The 16,680-nt window shown below is 38.6% G+C and overlaps 2 protein-coding genes across 3 annotated transcripts; one reads left to right on the forward strand and one right to left on the reverse strand.

Moving 5' to 3' along the window:
• Window positions 1-1,911: 1,911 nt before the first annotated feature.
• Window positions 1,912-11,815, forward strand: LOC127435188 (dnaJ homolog subfamily C member 2). Its single transcript, XM_051688453.1, has 17 exons — window positions 1,912-2,145; window positions 3,616-3,806; window positions 3,909-3,984; window positions 4,100-4,198; window positions 4,298-4,439; window positions 4,531-4,611; window positions 4,705-4,770; window positions 5,935-6,026; window positions 6,129-6,250; window positions 8,130-8,279; window positions 8,369-8,457; window positions 8,902-8,971; window positions 9,307-9,488; window positions 9,569-9,669; window positions 9,763-9,873; window positions 11,211-11,371; window positions 11,632-11,815. Exons 1-17 carry the CDS (start codon window positions 2,091-2,093, stop codon window positions 11,698-11,700), a joined length of 1,857 nt encoding a protein of 618 aa, XP_051544413.1. The 5' UTR covers window positions 1,912-2,090; the 3' UTR covers window positions 11,701-11,815.
• On the reverse strand, window positions 11,742-16,447 carry pmpcb (peptidase, mitochondrial processing subunit beta). 2 transcript variants are annotated; one of them, XM_051688471.1, is made up of 13 exons: window positions 16,351-16,447; window positions 15,568-15,705; window positions 15,388-15,474; window positions 15,125-15,254; window positions 14,822-15,020; window positions 14,653-14,732; window positions 13,019-13,125; window positions 12,796-12,939; window positions 12,555-12,715; window positions 12,391-12,476; window positions 12,184-12,272; window positions 12,027-12,102; window positions 11,742-11,935 (listed from the first exon to the last, which is right to left on the reverse strand). In XM_051688471.1, the coding sequence occupies exons 1-13, from the start codon at window positions 16,429-16,431 to the stop codon at window positions 11,871-11,873; spliced, it is 1,443 nt and encodes a 480-aa protein (XP_051544431.1). In that variant the 5' UTR covers window positions 16,432-16,447; the 3' UTR covers window positions 11,742-11,870. The 2 variants fall into 2 exon arrangements, with proteins under 2 accessions (XP_051544431.1, XP_051544432.1); XM_051688472.1 differs by having other exon boundaries at window positions 15,388-15,470; window positions 15,564-15,705.
• Between the last annotated feature and the right edge of the window lie 233 nt (window positions 16,448-16,680).

A 16,680-nucleotide genomic window follows, 5' to 3' on the forward strand; every position in this document is an offset into this window, starting at 1 on the left:
ACGATAAAATTGCTGTTTTATTAGAGAAGAAATTGACCATTTTGCGACAGGTAGGTGTCAGTTTACGGCTCTCCCCATTCATTTGTTTGGTATCCGCAAACGGTGACTCGTAACACGCTAGTTGACCGTTACGCTCTTTATTTTGGTAAAACCGCGGAGCTTGTTTTAAAAGTATATATATATATATATATATATATATATATAAAATAAAAATCTCTGAAAATACCATATAATTTTTTTAAGTCTTATTTAAAAAATTAAAATAAACATGAGTACATATGACAATGTAAACACCAATAGAACAATATAAATAATACAGGGGTTTAGATCTTTTCACAGTAGCATGTAGTGTATAAAGCTATCAAAAAAAAAAATAAATAAATAAAAAAAGAAAGAAACTCCTAGATCACATCTCATTTTCCACAACTCATTAAAGAGACTGTACGTCTATCCTTCAGCCTCGTTCTCATTCAAAAATCAAAGATGGCGCAACATAAATTAATAATAATAACCACGCTAATTAAATTATTACACTCAGTAATTTTTTCCTCATTAAAAGGTTTAACTCCTAAAGACTTGAACTGTAATTTTGCAATATATGTAGGAAATCATGAGCACACACATTAAAATGAAGACTCCAGTCATATCAGTAACCTTATAAAAGCTGTTTTATTCTACATGGAGAGGATCCGCACATGGGAGCTGCCATGTTGGAATCACATGACCAGCCGAATACTACTTGCTTAATCTCATTAGCCATCCTGTTATTTGACACTTTCACTCACTGATTAAAGTAATCATAGCTGACTGTGAATACTTAATTTCTACAATGGCATCTGAAACTGACAACTGTTTATTTTAAATGATGCAGCATACAAGCCGCTAGGTGTCAGTGTAAGTCCAAGATGACACAAAAACAAAAGTTACTGAGTGCACCTTTAATTATATTATTAAAAAAAGAAAATAATGTACATAGTAAAGCAGGCTGGTCTTATTGTTTTATATATTCTTTTCAGGTATATGTTGATCTCAATTTTACATAAAGTAAATAAAAATAGAGTTGTTTTTTCTAGTCAATTTGACTTTGTGTAGCGTACATAATATCGAGATAGTATAGTAATTTTAGAACATAAAACACAAACTTTGCATTATTTCCAACTGCAAAAAAAAAAAAATCCCATAGTTACTTAAGAAAGTCTATTAATCGTTAATACATCTAAACTGTGGAACATTTCTATTAGCCATTCTTTAATAATTTGACTGTAGTAACTTAGGTATTTTGGTATGGAGTTATACTTGTGCCACAATTCTGGCTGTACAAAATTATATTTTAAAATAAAATTATATTATACGTGCGCAAGATGATATTTTGATCATGCAAAAAGGTATTTTCACGCAGAGTGGGTAGAGCTTTGTGAAAACAAAATTGAAGAATTCTGAGCAAATTCACATTCAAATAAACTTTATTCATGCGAAAAATTTATTTTCGTTGGCTCAAAATTAATTTATCTTTGCAAGAAGATACATTGCTTTACAAAATTTAGTTCAGGCACGTGCAAAATAACTTTTTGTGCACTCAAAATATCATCTTCCGTGTGCAGAAAATGTTTTGTGCACTAAAAATATCATGTTGCGCGTGCAAAATAACTTTTTGTGTGCACAGTTTCATCTTGCGCGTGCAGACAAATTTTTTAGCACTCAAAATATCATCTTGCACGTGCAAAATAAATTTTTGTGTGCTCAAAATTTCATCTTGCACGCGCAGAAAAATTTTTGTGCGCTCAAAATATACTTTTGCGAGTGCAGAATTATGGCACATATATAACTCCATATTTTGGCGGGAACTTTTGCTAGTGGTCCATGGTGAGGTTTTGTACCGGTATTCTGTTCTAGTGGAACCACTTTCACTCGCGCTGAGGCGCATCGGAAGGATTTGAGTGTACCACCGAATTCACCAGCAGTACAGCTGTGCAGGGCCCATGTGGATCTGCCAGATCTGATCTAAACACCGGCTGAAAAACTTAAAATCAGTCCGATCTCTCATGCTGATGCGAGCTGTGTAGGTCATCTGTGTGTTTGAACTAGTGAAGATGCTGACGGAGGCGTTAGAAGGGCAGATGACTGTGGTGTGTTCCGCCGTCGCCGGTAAGTGTGAGAGTAATAATGAGAAAATGAGTGCGTGTCTGTGAGAGATTGAAACACACACTATACAGATCTGACACACACTCATTAGGGTGTTTTACATGATGTCTTGTCATATGGATATACTTTAATGTTTAATTGATCCTGCGGATTCAGATGAACTCTGTTCGTTATTAAGAAATCAGAGACTTGACATTCTCTGACATTCATCAATTGGTGTTGAGTGGAATGAAGTCATATTTATAAGCATTATAAATGATCTGCTGTTTCTGTCACAGAGCACAAAATTACACACGTGCAGTAAAAGTAACATTAATATGTTCAAGATTGTTTTAGGGGGTTTGTGTTGTATTTACATGAATCTCACACTTTACATAAAGTTGTTTGATTTTGCATTTGGATGTAATTCTGAAATTAATGCTTCAGCCTCCTGAGACTCGAGTGTTGTAAATAGTAGCACCTGATAAATAAGCAAAAAATAAATAAATTCTAGAGCAAATAGTTTAACTAAAAATTGATGTCCACATATGTGGACAGTGGGACTAAGTTGTGAAATTTTAGATAATGTAATGCTATAGTAAATCAGATTTTTTAAATCAAATTGTTTATTATGTTTTCAGGAGTGTTGGTTATTCATGTTTATGAGATGTTAATCAGAAATTAGCATAATTAATTTTGATTCAAAGTAATGTCCAGCATCATCCAATCACTGTCAATCATGTTAAAATAAAATGATACATTATAAATTCTGAATCTATGTACTGATTATCATTGTCACATGTCTGTCAAACATGTTGAGTGATCCAAACATCATCTGCAGCCTGAAACTGAACTTTTCATCAGATTTTAGGAGTGAACGCACTTAGCTGCATAGAGAGCTATAGGATGCTCCCTTGCTCCCTATTTAGTGAATGACTTAACCGTCAGTGTGCTGTCTGTCCGCACTGGTCTTTTTCAACTTTTGAGGGAATAGTGTCCCACAATCCACGTATGTGGACATCATGTTTATCAGCGTGCTGATGCGCAAAAAATGAACGCATTTTTTTAAGCGGCATATCAAACGAAACTAGAGACGCTACTCTTTACACCCAAACAGGATTCAATAATAAAATGTAAAGAGGTTTTTTACCAGAGGCACTTTTGTTGGCTCTGCACTCGTAGAAGCGCTTCATGGAAATCTATGTCATGCTGTTGTGTCATGTGACTCGGTGCGCCAGAAGTTTAACCCTTAAATGACAGTCTAGAGTTTTGTGAACAGTTTTCATTTGGTTTAAATTAAATTATGCGTTGTTTATAGCGAAGCCAAAATACAGCATCTACACATGTGGACGCGGGGTCGCATGAGGTTAACACTGTATGGCTTTCTCTGTATGACAATCTAGTTTAACTACATCAGATGCAAACTCTGCTGTATGAACTCTTTGTAAAATTGCTTTCTTTTCTGATCTCTCTCTCTCTCTCTCTCTCTCTCAGCCTCAGTCCAGGTTCAGGTCGAGCCGGTCGGCCGCTGGTTCGAGGCGTTCCTGAAGCGCCAGAGTAGAAATGTGTCGGTCTCATTTCAGGAGTTGGAGGAAGAGGAGGAGCTGTCTGAGGAAGAGGAGGATGAGGAGCTTCAGCTGGAGGAGTATCCCATGCTCAAGACACTTGACCCCAAAGACTGGAAGGTTTGTGGAGATGTCTGTCTGTCTGTAAGACAACTGCGACTGATCCTGAATGTCTCTCTGTATGAACTGAACTCATTTGATGTTGTGTTGTTGATTCTACAGAACCAAGATCACTATGCTGTTTTAGGTCTGGCTCACTTCAGGTACAAGGCAACCCAGAAACAGATCAAAGCTGCTCGTAAGTTTGTTTCCTGATCTCTCTGTTTTGCTGATTTAACTTCTTGTTAACAATAAGGGAATCTGCAAGAACATTAGATCCTGATTGGTTCCTGATAAGCTGTTGTTCTCTACAGATAAAGCCATGGTCCTCAAACATCACCCAGACAAACGGAAAGCAGCGGGCGAACAGATTGTGGAGGGCGATAACGATTATTTCACTTGTATAACAAAAGGTTTGGACTTCTGTATGTGATGTAATCATAAGTGATATTGAAAATGAATGTTTACCAGCTCTTCACTGTCCCTGATCATAATCCACATCATTATCGCAGCAATAGAGATTCTGTCCGATCCTGTGAAGAGAAGAGCGTTTGACAGTGTGGATCCCACTTTTGACAACACCGTCCCCTCTAAGGCGGAAGGCAAAGAAAACTTCTTTGTGGTTTTTGCTCCAGTTTTTGAGAGGAATGCCAGGTAAATGCTCTACACTAGTGATTAATATAAGTCACTGTGGAAATTACATCTTTTCTGTGTAAAAATTAGTGCTGCAATCTCCTTCAACCAGGTGGTCTTTTAAAAAGCACAGCCCTAGTCTGGGAACCATGGAGTCGTCTTTTGAAGATGTTGATAATTTCTATTCCTTTTGGTGAGTGAAAACTGTTTATACATTTTAAGCTGTGAGGACTGCAAACATTTTATGTATATAAACTTTGTTTCTTCATTTATTTTCTTTCTGAAGGTACAACTTTGACTCATGGAGAGAATTTTCATATTTAGATGAAGAGGAAAAGGAGAAGGCTGAATGGTAAATTATATTTGGTTTTATTACAATGTAGTAGAGTGAATCTCACTTTGAAATGTCTGGGTCATATTTGACCTCAAAATAATTTTGCTTAAAGTATCATGGGTTTTTTAAGAACCGTCAAAAGTTTTGCATTGTGACATAAATGTCATGACAATTAATCCCCATTATTGGTAATACAAAAGTTAACGTTAATCATCCTATCTGGACACAGTTGTTTTTTTAAATTAAAATCAGCAGCACAACAAATGACCATAATGTTTATTTATAATTGTACTAATATATACAGTTGTGCTCAAATGTCTGCATACCCTTAGTTCTTAATACTGTGTATTGCCCCCTTTAGCATCAGTGACAGCGTGCAGTCTTTTGTAATAGTTGTCTATGAGGCCCCAAATTCTTGCAGGTGGTATAGCTGCCCATTTGTCTTGGCAAAAAGCCTCCAGGTCATGCAAAGTCTTTGGTCGTGTTGCATGAACCGCACGTTTGAGATCTCTCCAGAGTGGCTTGATGATATTAAGGTCAGGAAACTGTGATGGCCACTCCAGAACCTTCACCTTTTTCCGCTGTAACCACTGGAGGGTCAACTTGGCCTTGTGGTTAGGGTCATTGTCATGCTGGAAAGTCCAAGAGCATCCCATGCGCAGCTTTCGTGCAGAAGAATGCAAATTGTCTGCCAGTATTTTCTGATAACATGCCGCATTCATCTTGCCATCAATTTTCACAAGATTCCCCATGCCTTTAGAGCTCACACCCCCCCAAAACATCAGTGAGCCACCACCATGCTTCACAGTGGGGATGGTATTCTTTTCACTATAAACACCACCAGAACTCGGACCAAACTGGAGATGCAAATCGGCTAATGTATTAGTAGCCATGTAATAACATTAATTATTTACAGGCAACTGGTTGTTTTTGCAAAATAAGACCTCTTCTCTGAATACCCTGTTGGGGATTATTTTGCAATAACAACTGGCTGACTGTACATTATCTACTTATGCAAGATTTGATTTTATAATAACATATGTAGTTATACACACAAGTATGCACCATTTTTGTAAGATTCACCCATTATTGGTAAAATTATGCCAAACTCTTATTTAAGCTTCATAAGGTGTGTAGATAATATTTCTCAATTTGCTGTACTTTTTCTCATGATGGAACCAGTCGAGATGAGAGAAGATGGATTGAGAAACAGAACCGTGCGTCTCGAGCACAGAGGAAGAAAGAAGAGATGAACAGAATACGAACACTTGTCGGTGAGGGTCAAGTCAGACGCTGGTGTGTGAAACAGCTGAAATGACTCGTCAGAAGTTCTTATAGTAAATGTGTGTGTGTATGTGTGTGGTGATGTGCTACAGACACTGCCTACAACTGTGACCCCCGAATAAAGAAGTTCAAAGAGGAGGAAAAAGCCAGGAAAGAGTCAGAAAAGAAGGCCAAAGCAGAGGCGAAGAAACGCGAGCAGGAGGAGAAGGATCGGGTAAGAATGATAAAACACACTTTCTGTGATGAACTGACATCATTCAGAATAAAATGTAAATTGATTTGAGATTTTTTTTGTTTCCCAGATTCTGTTTTGACAGAATCAAACCCATTAACTCTAAAATCCCTAGATTTCTTCAAAAATAGAAAATACAAATACTGGTCTGTAATCTAGGTAAATATAGGTTTATGATATCAAGAGAGCAAAATGAGTGATGGCTAATAGATTACTGGTTATATTGTTTTGTTTTTTTTCTCCCCAATTTTGGAATGCCCAATTCCCAGTGCACTCTAAGTCCTTGTGGTGGTGTAGTGACTTCAGTCCGGGTGGTGGAGGACGAATCTCAGTTGCCTAAGAGTCTGAGACCGTCAATCCGCGCATCTTATCACGTGGCTTGTTGAGCGCGTTACCACGGAGACATAGCACGTGTGGAGGCTTCACGCTATTCTCCGCGGCATCCATACACAACTCACCACGCACCCCACTGAGAACGAACCATATTATAGCGACCACGAGGAGGTTACCCCATGTGACTCTACCCTCCCTAGCAACCGGGCCAATTTGGTTGCTCAGGAGACCTGGCTGGAGTCACTCAGCACGCCCTGGATTCGAACTCGCGACTCCAGGGGTGGTAGTCAGCGTCTTTACTCGCTGAGATACCCAGGCCCCCACTGGTTATATTGTTAATACAATTAAAATGAAAGCAAATGAGACGTACACTTTTGGTGCAGAGACTAATGGAAACGAAAATGTTATTGGTCGGCGTCCAATTTTAAACAGGTTTGAACAACTGAAGATGAGGGACGTATTCAGAAAGTATTTTAGCAATTCCTTTCGGTGGCTCTAGTGTCGCAGAAATGGCCCACTTCAGCTTTGACCTCTTCGTCTCTGGGGCGTTTTAGGGCTGCCGCATGCAATTTGTCTCACACAATTTTAAAAGCTCACCATTTAAACATACTGTGGACTAATTGCCTAAAGTTGGTCTCATTTTTTAAGAACCTAATGATTTGTTTAGCATGCTTTTCCTGCTGTACTGCATACTTTTTTCTGGCTTTCTAAGATATAACATTGGATTATTCACACAAGCAAGCTCCCAGACAATAAAATCTGTCTAAGGTAAAAGCAGATATAACGTTTTTAGCTATTTGGGGCTTACAGCAGCAGTGATCGGCGTACACGAGACATTTGTTTTAGATGTCTTACAGAAATCATATTTCAGTTTGATTCTTTTGAAAATCTTTTGAACCATGGTATTAGTGCAAAAACATATTCCTGAGAATGAGAGCTTTCATTTGATATATGACTTGTCTATTTAAGTGCTATTTTAAAGAGTTTTCATATTCATATTAATATTTCTACCACATAACCACTAGGTGGCGCTGATTTACGACGTGAATAATTTCAGGAGTTATTTTGTTATTTTATGTAACATAAATGCAGAAGTGATGGTTATCTCTGAAAAGTTCAGATTCTAAGGTTTCAAACAATACCCCATATGCCTGATTTATTTATTCGGAGACTTTTTAAATGTAAACTTTTTTTGTGACAAAGCGCCCCCTTTTAGAGTTGAAGAGGTTAAGAATAAAATTCTTCTTAACTACTATATTTTAAAATAAGAAAAAGTAACGTATATTTTACTTCATATTTTATTTTTGACATCATTTATCCTAAAAACATTCTGAATTTTTTTTCTTTGGAAGATTTTCTTGAGTCAGACCCCTGGTCTCTAGATATTGGCATTGGGCAATCTCATAATGGGCGACCAAAACGTCTTGAGTTTTTGCCTGCGTGACATCTGTGATTGGCTCAGGTTTATTGGGAAGATCACAGATGTGTATGTGAGTCTAGCAGTTTCTGTATATGCGTGTGTTTGTAGGCGCGGCAGGCCGAGGAGGCGGCGGCACGTTTGGCGAGGGAGAAAGAAGAGGAGGCGGCGCGACAGGCGGCACAGCAGGCGAAGAGAGAGAAAGACGCCCAGAAGAAAGCAATCAAGAAAGAACGACAGAAACTCCGGACTACATGCAAGGCAGGAAACCCTCATGTTCCTCTCTTGGACATTACGCAGATTGTTGCGATCATGTTTAACATTATCGGTCTTTCTCTGTTTCATTTTAGACTCATAATTACTTCACAGATAATGAAGCTGACAACGTTAGAATGATGGAAGAGGTGGAGAAACTCTGTGATCGGCTAGAACTGACCAGGTAACAGTCCTGCTGTGAATATTGCTCAAATAATGTTTGTATGTGAGAAATATATAGATATATTATATACACTACCGGTCAAAAGTTTTGAAACACTTACTCATTCTTTATTATAATTTTTTATCACATTTTAGAATAATAGTAAAGTCATCAAAACTATGGAATAACATAAATGGAACTATGGGAATTATGTTGTAACTAAACAAAATCCAAAATAAATCAAAACTGTGTTATATTTTAGCATCTTCAAAGTAGTCACCCTTTGCCTAGAATTTGCAGACATTGTACTCTTGACATTTTCTCATCTCAAGCATGCTCTTCACTGACACTTTTGTATTTATGGGATTCTTGGTTCTCAATTTATGTGCAATTTAAAGGAGCATATAAGATGTGGTATGTGTAAGGATGCTTGTATGAATGTTGAGATTTTGTTTTATTTGTCAGTTTACAGACGCTGAATGAAGCTTTGGTTTCTGGGAATAAAGAACAGAGTAAAGCAGCTCTGGAGAAACAGGTGTGCAGAAAGATCATGAAACATGGACCCTATTTACTTCTCTTGATAAACATTTCTGGTCTTATTGTGAGCGATTCATTGATGCACATTATTCCAAAAATAAATAAATAAATGTGTGTTGTATTTCATTTGTGGCTCAACCCAACATTTTTGTCATGAATGTTGTAGTTTTACTCATAAATATCACATTACAGTAGTAAAATGGGTTGTGAAATTCATGTTGACTTTATGTGTGTTGATATAAAAACATCTTCTAGTGTATATTAAACATACATCTGGATGTTTCTCTATACGTGTCATGGTACAAACCTCACTGTGTGTTTGTGTGCGTGCAGGTGCAGGAAGTGAATGTTCAGATACAAAAGGAGAAGGAGGCGGAGATTCAAGGGCAGCAGGCCACGCGTGGCTCCGAACATGCCAGCGGAGGGGGCGGAGTCAATAACAGAGGCTGGAACGAAGAAGATCTTCAACTGCTCATCAAAGCTGTGAACCTGTTTCCCGCCGGAACTAACGCCAGGTGAGTCCCCATGGAAACCGTTTATCAGATCATACAAGGTTTTGCAGCGCTCGTGACTGAGGCGTGTTGTGATCTGACAGGTGGGAGGTGATCGCCAACTACATGAATCAGCACTCTAACAGTGGCGTGAAGAGAACAGCCAAAGACGTGATCAGTAAAGCGAAAACGCTGCAGAAACTCGGTGAGGAACAAACTCGTTATCTGTGGCTTATTGGATAGGACTTCAGTGAGGGCATGTTTTTATTTTATTTTTCTCCTTCTCTTGTTGTTTCAGATCCTAACCAGAAAGATGAGATTAACCGAAAGGCCTTTGAGAAGTTTAAGAAGGAGCATTCAGTCGTTCCTCCAACTGTAGACAACGCTGTGCCATCAGAACGCTTTGATGGTAAGACAAACACTATACGATGGAATACTCAGTGCTGGGGAATTACAAATTACATGACAAATTTTACATTTTAAAGTAATCTAATCTGATTGCTTTTGGATTACTTCTGATCTTGGTTTTTTTTTATGTCACATGCATTTAAGTAGAATAAACTTATACCATTTTGACAATATTGCTTAAATGCATTAAAGAAGGGGGCCTGGGTAGCTCAGTAGTAAAGATGCTGGCTACCACCCCTGGAGTTCGCTAGTTTGAATCCCAGGGCGTGCTGAGTGACTCCAGCCAGGTCTCCTAAGCAACCAAATTGGCCCGGTTGCTAGGGTGGGTAGAGTCACATGGGGTAACCTCCTCGTGGTCGCTATAATGTGGTTCGTTCTCGGTGGGGCACGTGGTGAGTTGTGTGTGGATGCCGCGGTGGATGGCGTGAAGCCTCCACACGCGCTATGTCTCCGTGGCAACGTGCTCCACAAGCCATGTGATAAGATGCGCAGGTTGATGGTCTCAGACGCAGAGGCAACTGGGATTCATCCTCCAACACCCAGATTGAGGCGAATCACTATGCGACCACGAGGACATAAAAAGTGCACTGGGAATTGGGCATTCCAAATTGGGTTAAAAAAAAAAAAAATGCATTAAAGAAAACATACTTTATGGATCAAAATATGACAATTTACTGCCATTGCCTGATTAATATGTAATCCATAAAGTAACTGTACTCTGATTACAAATAGTTTAAAATGTAATCCACATTACATGTAATCTGTTGCTACCCAGCACTGGGAATACTAACATACTGCACCGTATATTTATTGCCTACTTTAAAAATAAATCATACTGTGATATATGTTTGTCACTATGTTGCATGTTTAATTCTGCAAATGATGTGCAGCTATCTTCAAACATTTAACTTCTTTTCAGTTCCAAAATACTGCATGATTTTAAAGTCATGTGTTTCTCATTTCAAAAAGTTTTACACCGGAAAATGAGCAGTAACTTTTGAAATATGCTTCAAAATAAAATTGTGTAAAAATGGCAGTACATCCAAATAATTACGCTAGTCAAGAAAGAGAGATGTTAAAACTCACTGTTGATACTGCTTCATTTGTCACACTGGAAATATGTTGTCAATCACATTACTTCGTGGCAGACAGTATTCCAGTGCTCTAGTTGTTTACTGTACATTTTGGCATATATAGAAGGTTATCTGAGTATTCCATGTGTACTGTGCACAGTGTACATACTGCAAAAATAGTATTATTATGGTCCGAACTCATTCCAAACTCAACCACTACTTCAAAACGTTTTGTGTGATGAGTTAACTTTACCAATTCTTCCAGCCGTAGGTGCTGAATCAAACTCCACCCCCTGGACCACAGAGGAGCAGAAACTTCTAGAACAGGCCCTGAAGACCTACCCAGTGAGCACGCCAGAAAGATGGGAGAAAATCTCTGATGCTGTGCCCGGACGCTCCAAGAAAGACTGCATGAAGAGATACAAAGTGAGTGGCTCAATTAAATATCCTGCATGATTGAGACCAAGTACCATCACCACCTTAGACATTAATATTCAGATTAGTGGTCAGTGAATTTGGTTAATCAATGAAATGTTTGGGGCATTTGTAGCAGCACAAAAATGTCATTTAGTGGGTTGTTTAACACCTAAACCCTCGTATCTGTAGCACGATGTTATTTGAATACAAGTTTCATTACTGAAGCCATTTTCATTGTTATTATTATTATTTATTTTGTGCGTCTACAGGAACTGGTGGAGATGATAAAGGCGAAGAAAGCCGCCAAGGAACAGGTTGCTGCTAAAAACAAAAAATGACAAATGTAACGCAGGACAGAAAACACACATATACACACCACTTGGTCTTTTAAATTTTATTGTGTTGTTCTTATTTTATAATAAAATAAACAGGAAAAAAAAAACCAATGTGAAATACTCTTGATTTTGTGTTAACGTGCAGGCAGTGTTCTGTTGATTTAGCAGAATCTTTATGGTCTTAACCAATACATGCCGCTGCGGATCCTGTTATAATCCGGGAGCTGCTCGATCGGACCTGCAACCAATCAGAATAAGTATCCTGTTATCGTTCATTTAAATATTTAAAATAGTTTAGAATATTATTAAAAGCAAAAGCAAATACTGACCAACAGCCGCTATAGCGGGAGCTTTATTAAAGATGTATTTCATACACACATCCTTGATGGTTGTGGCATCGATGGCCTTAAGGAGAGAGAGGTGAACTTTTTAGAAACAGACGACTGTAAAGTAGATCAAAAAGGTCAAAGGTCAGTGTTTGTTTACTTCTATTCTGGCCTCCAGCTCATGTAGGGGAATCCTACGGCTGTAACACAGCATCTGCCGCCCGATGTCTTCACAGATAGGTGTAGATCCTGGAGCCACAAGTAAAAGTACAAGACTTCCATATATATATATATCAAATAGAAACCAAATGATCGTTATCGCACATTGTGACTGGCTAGGACAAAAACTCCTAAAGGCTACACTTACCATCCAAGTGAAGCAGCATGTTTGTCTTCAGCAGATTTTTAGCTCTATTAACTTCACTGTCCGTCACACTCGTACACAGAGACATCCTGCAGCAAACACACAGAAGTCAACACATTTCAACTGCTAATAATCATTCTTTACAGTAAGAACTCTCAGACTCTCACCACTCCATCTGCGTGAAATGCATCATCTCGCCAACGCTTCCCGGCTCACACACCATGTAAAGCCCCCACAGACCTGTGTCTGTGTAGCAAGTGTTAAACGACTGGAAGCTGTGGCACAGGTTCCCTTGGCATGCCATCTGTGCCAGCTTACTGGACAAGTTCTGACAGAAAACAAGGTCCTGTTAGTTGAATCAAGTCAGTCTCAGGTATTACTGAGTGTAAAGTGTAAAAGTCATCTTACCATGCCACCTCCAAGAGACCGATCCCAGTTCCCGATGAGCGTGTTGGCCACCATCAATGGGATGGTATCTGGATGTGACCAGCCAACGGCCTCCACAGCGATGGCTATATGAGCCAAAGGCATCTTGTCATCTCTCACACGAATCTGTAGTGAATCAAAGACCAAAAGGTGCAAGGGAGGTCGTTTAACGACAGAAATGGATCTTAATTATAAATCGGATTACCTCACTGCCAGTGAAATGGCATGGTGATAATGCTTCTCCACTGTATCTGGCTGGCAACCTTCCAAAATGATATTTGGCCAAATCAATAAGTTCATTATGTGATACACCTAAAAGAAAAGAAGAAAACACCATCATATGACTAAAATTTTGCCACAACACACTCACATGGCCTTGAACTGATCAATGTGAATTACAGACAGGCTTTTTGGAAATCAAATTAGCTGTATTCTCTCTTGATTTGAAACCTCTAAGGGAATATTCCGGGTTCAATACAAGTTAAGCTCAATTGAAAGCATTTGTGGCATTATGTTGATTACTGCAAAAAAATTATTTACACGTCCCATGCTTGTTTAACCCTTGTGAGTCAATAAAAAAAGTTATTCAAGAGGTCCTTAGAGGACAAAAATGTCCACGTCAAAAAACTGCCATAAAAATATTACATATTAATATTATTTTCCACTTTCACTGACTTTGATTTTTAACCAACATCAGTCCTGATCATAACCACCAAATATTAATTCATTTTCAGGATTTTAACCCTTTAAATTTTTTTACACACACATTTCTCAATACACACATACAAAGCACACTCTGTCATCCATACCAACACACACAATTTTAGCTGCATCATTTATTCAATTGTCCTGCAGTACTCTATAATACAGCAAACAGAAAATAGGGGAAAAGCTTGTATTTGCTCCATAGGCCAAACATGAGAAAAATGGCGCCATCTAGTGGAAAATATTAAAAATGTAAATTTTGAAGCCAGGGCTCTGGAATGAAAGCATAATATCATAGAATTCATGATTTTATGCTTTAATGGCACTGGGATCAAATATTGCAGTTTTAATGGGTTTCAATGGGGACATTTTTGTCCTGAAGGTCCTGAGTGTAACTATTGTGTGTACACAGTGTATTATAGATGTATTTTAGGAACTGAGGTTGAAATATCAAAATTCCCCCAAAAATACACACCTTTGGCTAAATGTATGCTGTTGGCATTCACACAGCCATAATGATCGAAAAGACAAAAATGTCCCGAAGGTCACACAAGGGTTAAAGGAATATTCCGGGTTCAGTACAAGTTAAGCTGAATTGACCACATTTGTGGCACAATGTTGATTACTGCAAAAAATGTATTTACAAGTCCCACGCTTGTTTAAAAAAAGCAAAAATCTGTGTTCCAGTGAGACACTTACAACAGAAGTGAATGGGGCCAATACATAAACATTAAAATACTCACTGTTTCAAAAGTATAGACACAAGATGTAAACATTTGACATGTCAAAATTAGTTTAGTGTTATAAAATTAAAGATTTATCAGCATTACTGCGTTAACTCATGTTAGGTCATGACAACAAAGTTGTAATATTGGATGTAACTTCACACAGATGCGGTTAGTAAGTGATTTTATCACAATAAAATCATGTTAACACTCATATTGTTTACGTCTTGTGGCTATACTTTAGAAACAGTGTGTATGTTTATGGACTGGCCCCATTCACTTCCATTAAAAATGCCTCACTGTAACTAACAAAGTACAAGTCAGTTATTTTTGTGGTTGTAAACACTACGGCAAAAATGCTGTTGACTTGTATTGAACCCGGAATATTCACTGTGTTTGTGTTGTTTACCTCCAGCTGCTGCTAATACAATTCTTGGCCCCTTGTAGTGTGTTGTGATGTACTCCACCAGATCTCCTCGATTTATTGTTCTGTACAAGAGCGAGACAGATTAAGATGCAAGTTGGGTCAGATCAAGAAACATTTGACAACATCGTTTTAATAGATTAGGGACACATACTTGATGTTCTCTGTAGGACCCAGGATGGTTCTCCCCAGAGGTGTCTCCTGATAGGCTGTAGCGTGCAGGTAATCAAAGACAACTTCCTGCAGGTTGGTCTCCACTTCCTGCATCTCTCTGAGGATGACTCCACGCTCCCGCTCGATCTCCGCCTCTCCCAGCGTGCTGTTCTGAATGATGTCAGCAAGAATTTCCACTGCTGGAGACCGAGAGAGAGAGAGAGAGAGACAGAAAGAGTGCTTATTGAACACACAAAAAGCCCTTCTGCTCGTGAGGGTAAAGAGTGTCGTGTTTGGTTGTCACCTCTGGGTAGATCTTTAGTAAATGCTTTAGCGTAGTACACGGTCTGCTCTCTAGAGGTGTACGCATTCAGGTGAGCTCCCATATTCTCAATCTCCAACTCAAGGTCAAGCTGTGACCTCTTCCTGGTGCCCTGCAATATGGTCAGATTTAGGCCTGTTGTATTTGTTTGATCTCTCTTTTACTCGTGATTATTATGCACTTCAAATTCCAATCGCATAATGCCACAGATAAAGGGTTTTCTTAAGTACATCTAGAAAAATGACCTTGAACGCCATGTGTTCCAGAAAGTGGGCTGTACCATTATTGTGCTCATTTTCATAACGACTCCCAGCGTCAATCCACAGACCTACCTGAATCAATAAATCAGAAATGATTAAAATGTTAATTCATCAGACACCGGAGATCAAAATACAGATCTTGTATAAATGTGATTGTAAACTTGCAGTGCATGTGGACAATCCAGAGTCTTCTGATGCCACTCTCAGCCCATTGTCAAGGGTCGTGACTTTAGTCTCCGGTACATTTAATACCACCTGACTGACCGCTTGAGTGGACCGGTACCAACTGGACCCAGTTATGGTCTGAAAAGGATACATCAAACTTTATATCACACTCATTTCAGCAACAATGCAACACCCTTTAGACGTGACGATATTCATAATATTGCATTGAAACTACTCTTTTATTAAAATAAGTACACACAAATGTTAATTGACATTTTTAAAGCAATATTATATTGTGTAGAATTATATTTTATGAATCTGTGCCATAATTTGCACATTAAAAAAATAACATTTCCACTGTATAAGAGAAGGAGGGGTAAAAAAGGGGGCAAAGAATCGAGAAATAAAAAATATGTGCCATCCTTCCTCTAGACATGCGCAGTGATTTACCGAACAGGTGTTTCGCGTTAAAGTGGATTTTAATGTGAAAAATTGTATTGACCAATCATAATCCTGGACCGGAGCTGTATATATACCGGAGGTAATATAATCATGGTAGACTGAATAGACCAGGTGAACCTACTCATTCATTTTAATGTTTAAGAATTTGGTTAGAAATCAAGTAAAATGTTTTATCAGTTATACAAGAGATTTCAGTTTGCGTCATTGAGCTCGGTTAGTCACGCCAGCCACAACCTGAACGTTTCCAATGATGGTCAGGACTTTATTTGTACTATTTTACCAGTTCCAAATAGTATCAGTGATATGTGTGCAGTCTCTTACCCTGTTTACGGCTCTTGTGTTCAGAATATTCTTTAAAAAGTGTCTCCCCGCTGCGCCGAAACGCTGCATGGACGCCGCCATGCTGTTTACTGACAGTGTGACGTTGATGAAAAGCGTGAGTTCTGATTGGATGAAGAACGCGTACGTCAGTGCTACAGAAATCACTTGGTAGAAGGGAAGAAGCGGCATTGACCTTCTAGCTATCACGTTCTCATTCTTCAAACTGCATGATAAATATCGTAAAAGAGCACCAGATGGCAGCATTTATACGTAATCAGCGACTCAATGAATCACTGTAATTAAGATGTCCTTAACTTTTTGTTGTTGTTG

Source organism: Myxocyprinus asiaticus, chromosome 45 (genome assembly GCF_019703515.2).
Source record: "Myxocyprinus asiaticus isolate MX2 ecotype Aquarium Trade chromosome 45, UBuf_Myxa_2, whole genome shotgun sequence".
In the NCBI taxonomy this organism is placed as follows: domain Eukaryota; kingdom Metazoa; phylum Chordata; class Actinopteri; order Cypriniformes; family Catostomidae; genus Myxocyprinus; species Myxocyprinus asiaticus.

Excerpts from the sequence above, each read along its gene's own strand:
- pmpcb (XM_051688471.1), bottom strand. The coding sequence starts at position 16,431 with ATGGCGGCGTCCATGCAGCGTTTCGGCGCAGCGGGGAGACACTTTTTA. Across the intron at positions 15,706-16,350 it reads ACACAAGAGCCGTAAACAGG|ACCATAACTGGGTCCAGTTG; the intron begins GTAAGAGACTGC and ends TATCCTTTTCAG. Across the intron at positions 11,936-12,026 it reads TCCCGCTATAGCGGCTGTTG|GTCCGATCGAGCAGCTCCCG; the intron begins GTCAGTATTTGC and ends GATTGGTTGCAG.
- LOC127435188 (XM_051688453.1), top strand. The coding sequence starts at position 2,091 with ATGCTGACGGAGGCGTTAGAAGGGCAGATGACTGTGGTGTGTTCCGCC. Across the intron at positions 8,458-8,901 it reads GATCGGCTAGAACTGACCAG|TTTACAGACGCTGAATGAAG; the intron begins GTAACAGTCCTG and ends TTTATTTGTCAG. Across the intron at positions 9,874-11,210 it reads GCCATCAGAACGCTTTGATG|CCGTAGGTGCTGAATCAAAC; the intron begins GTAAGACAAACA and ends CAATTCTTCCAG.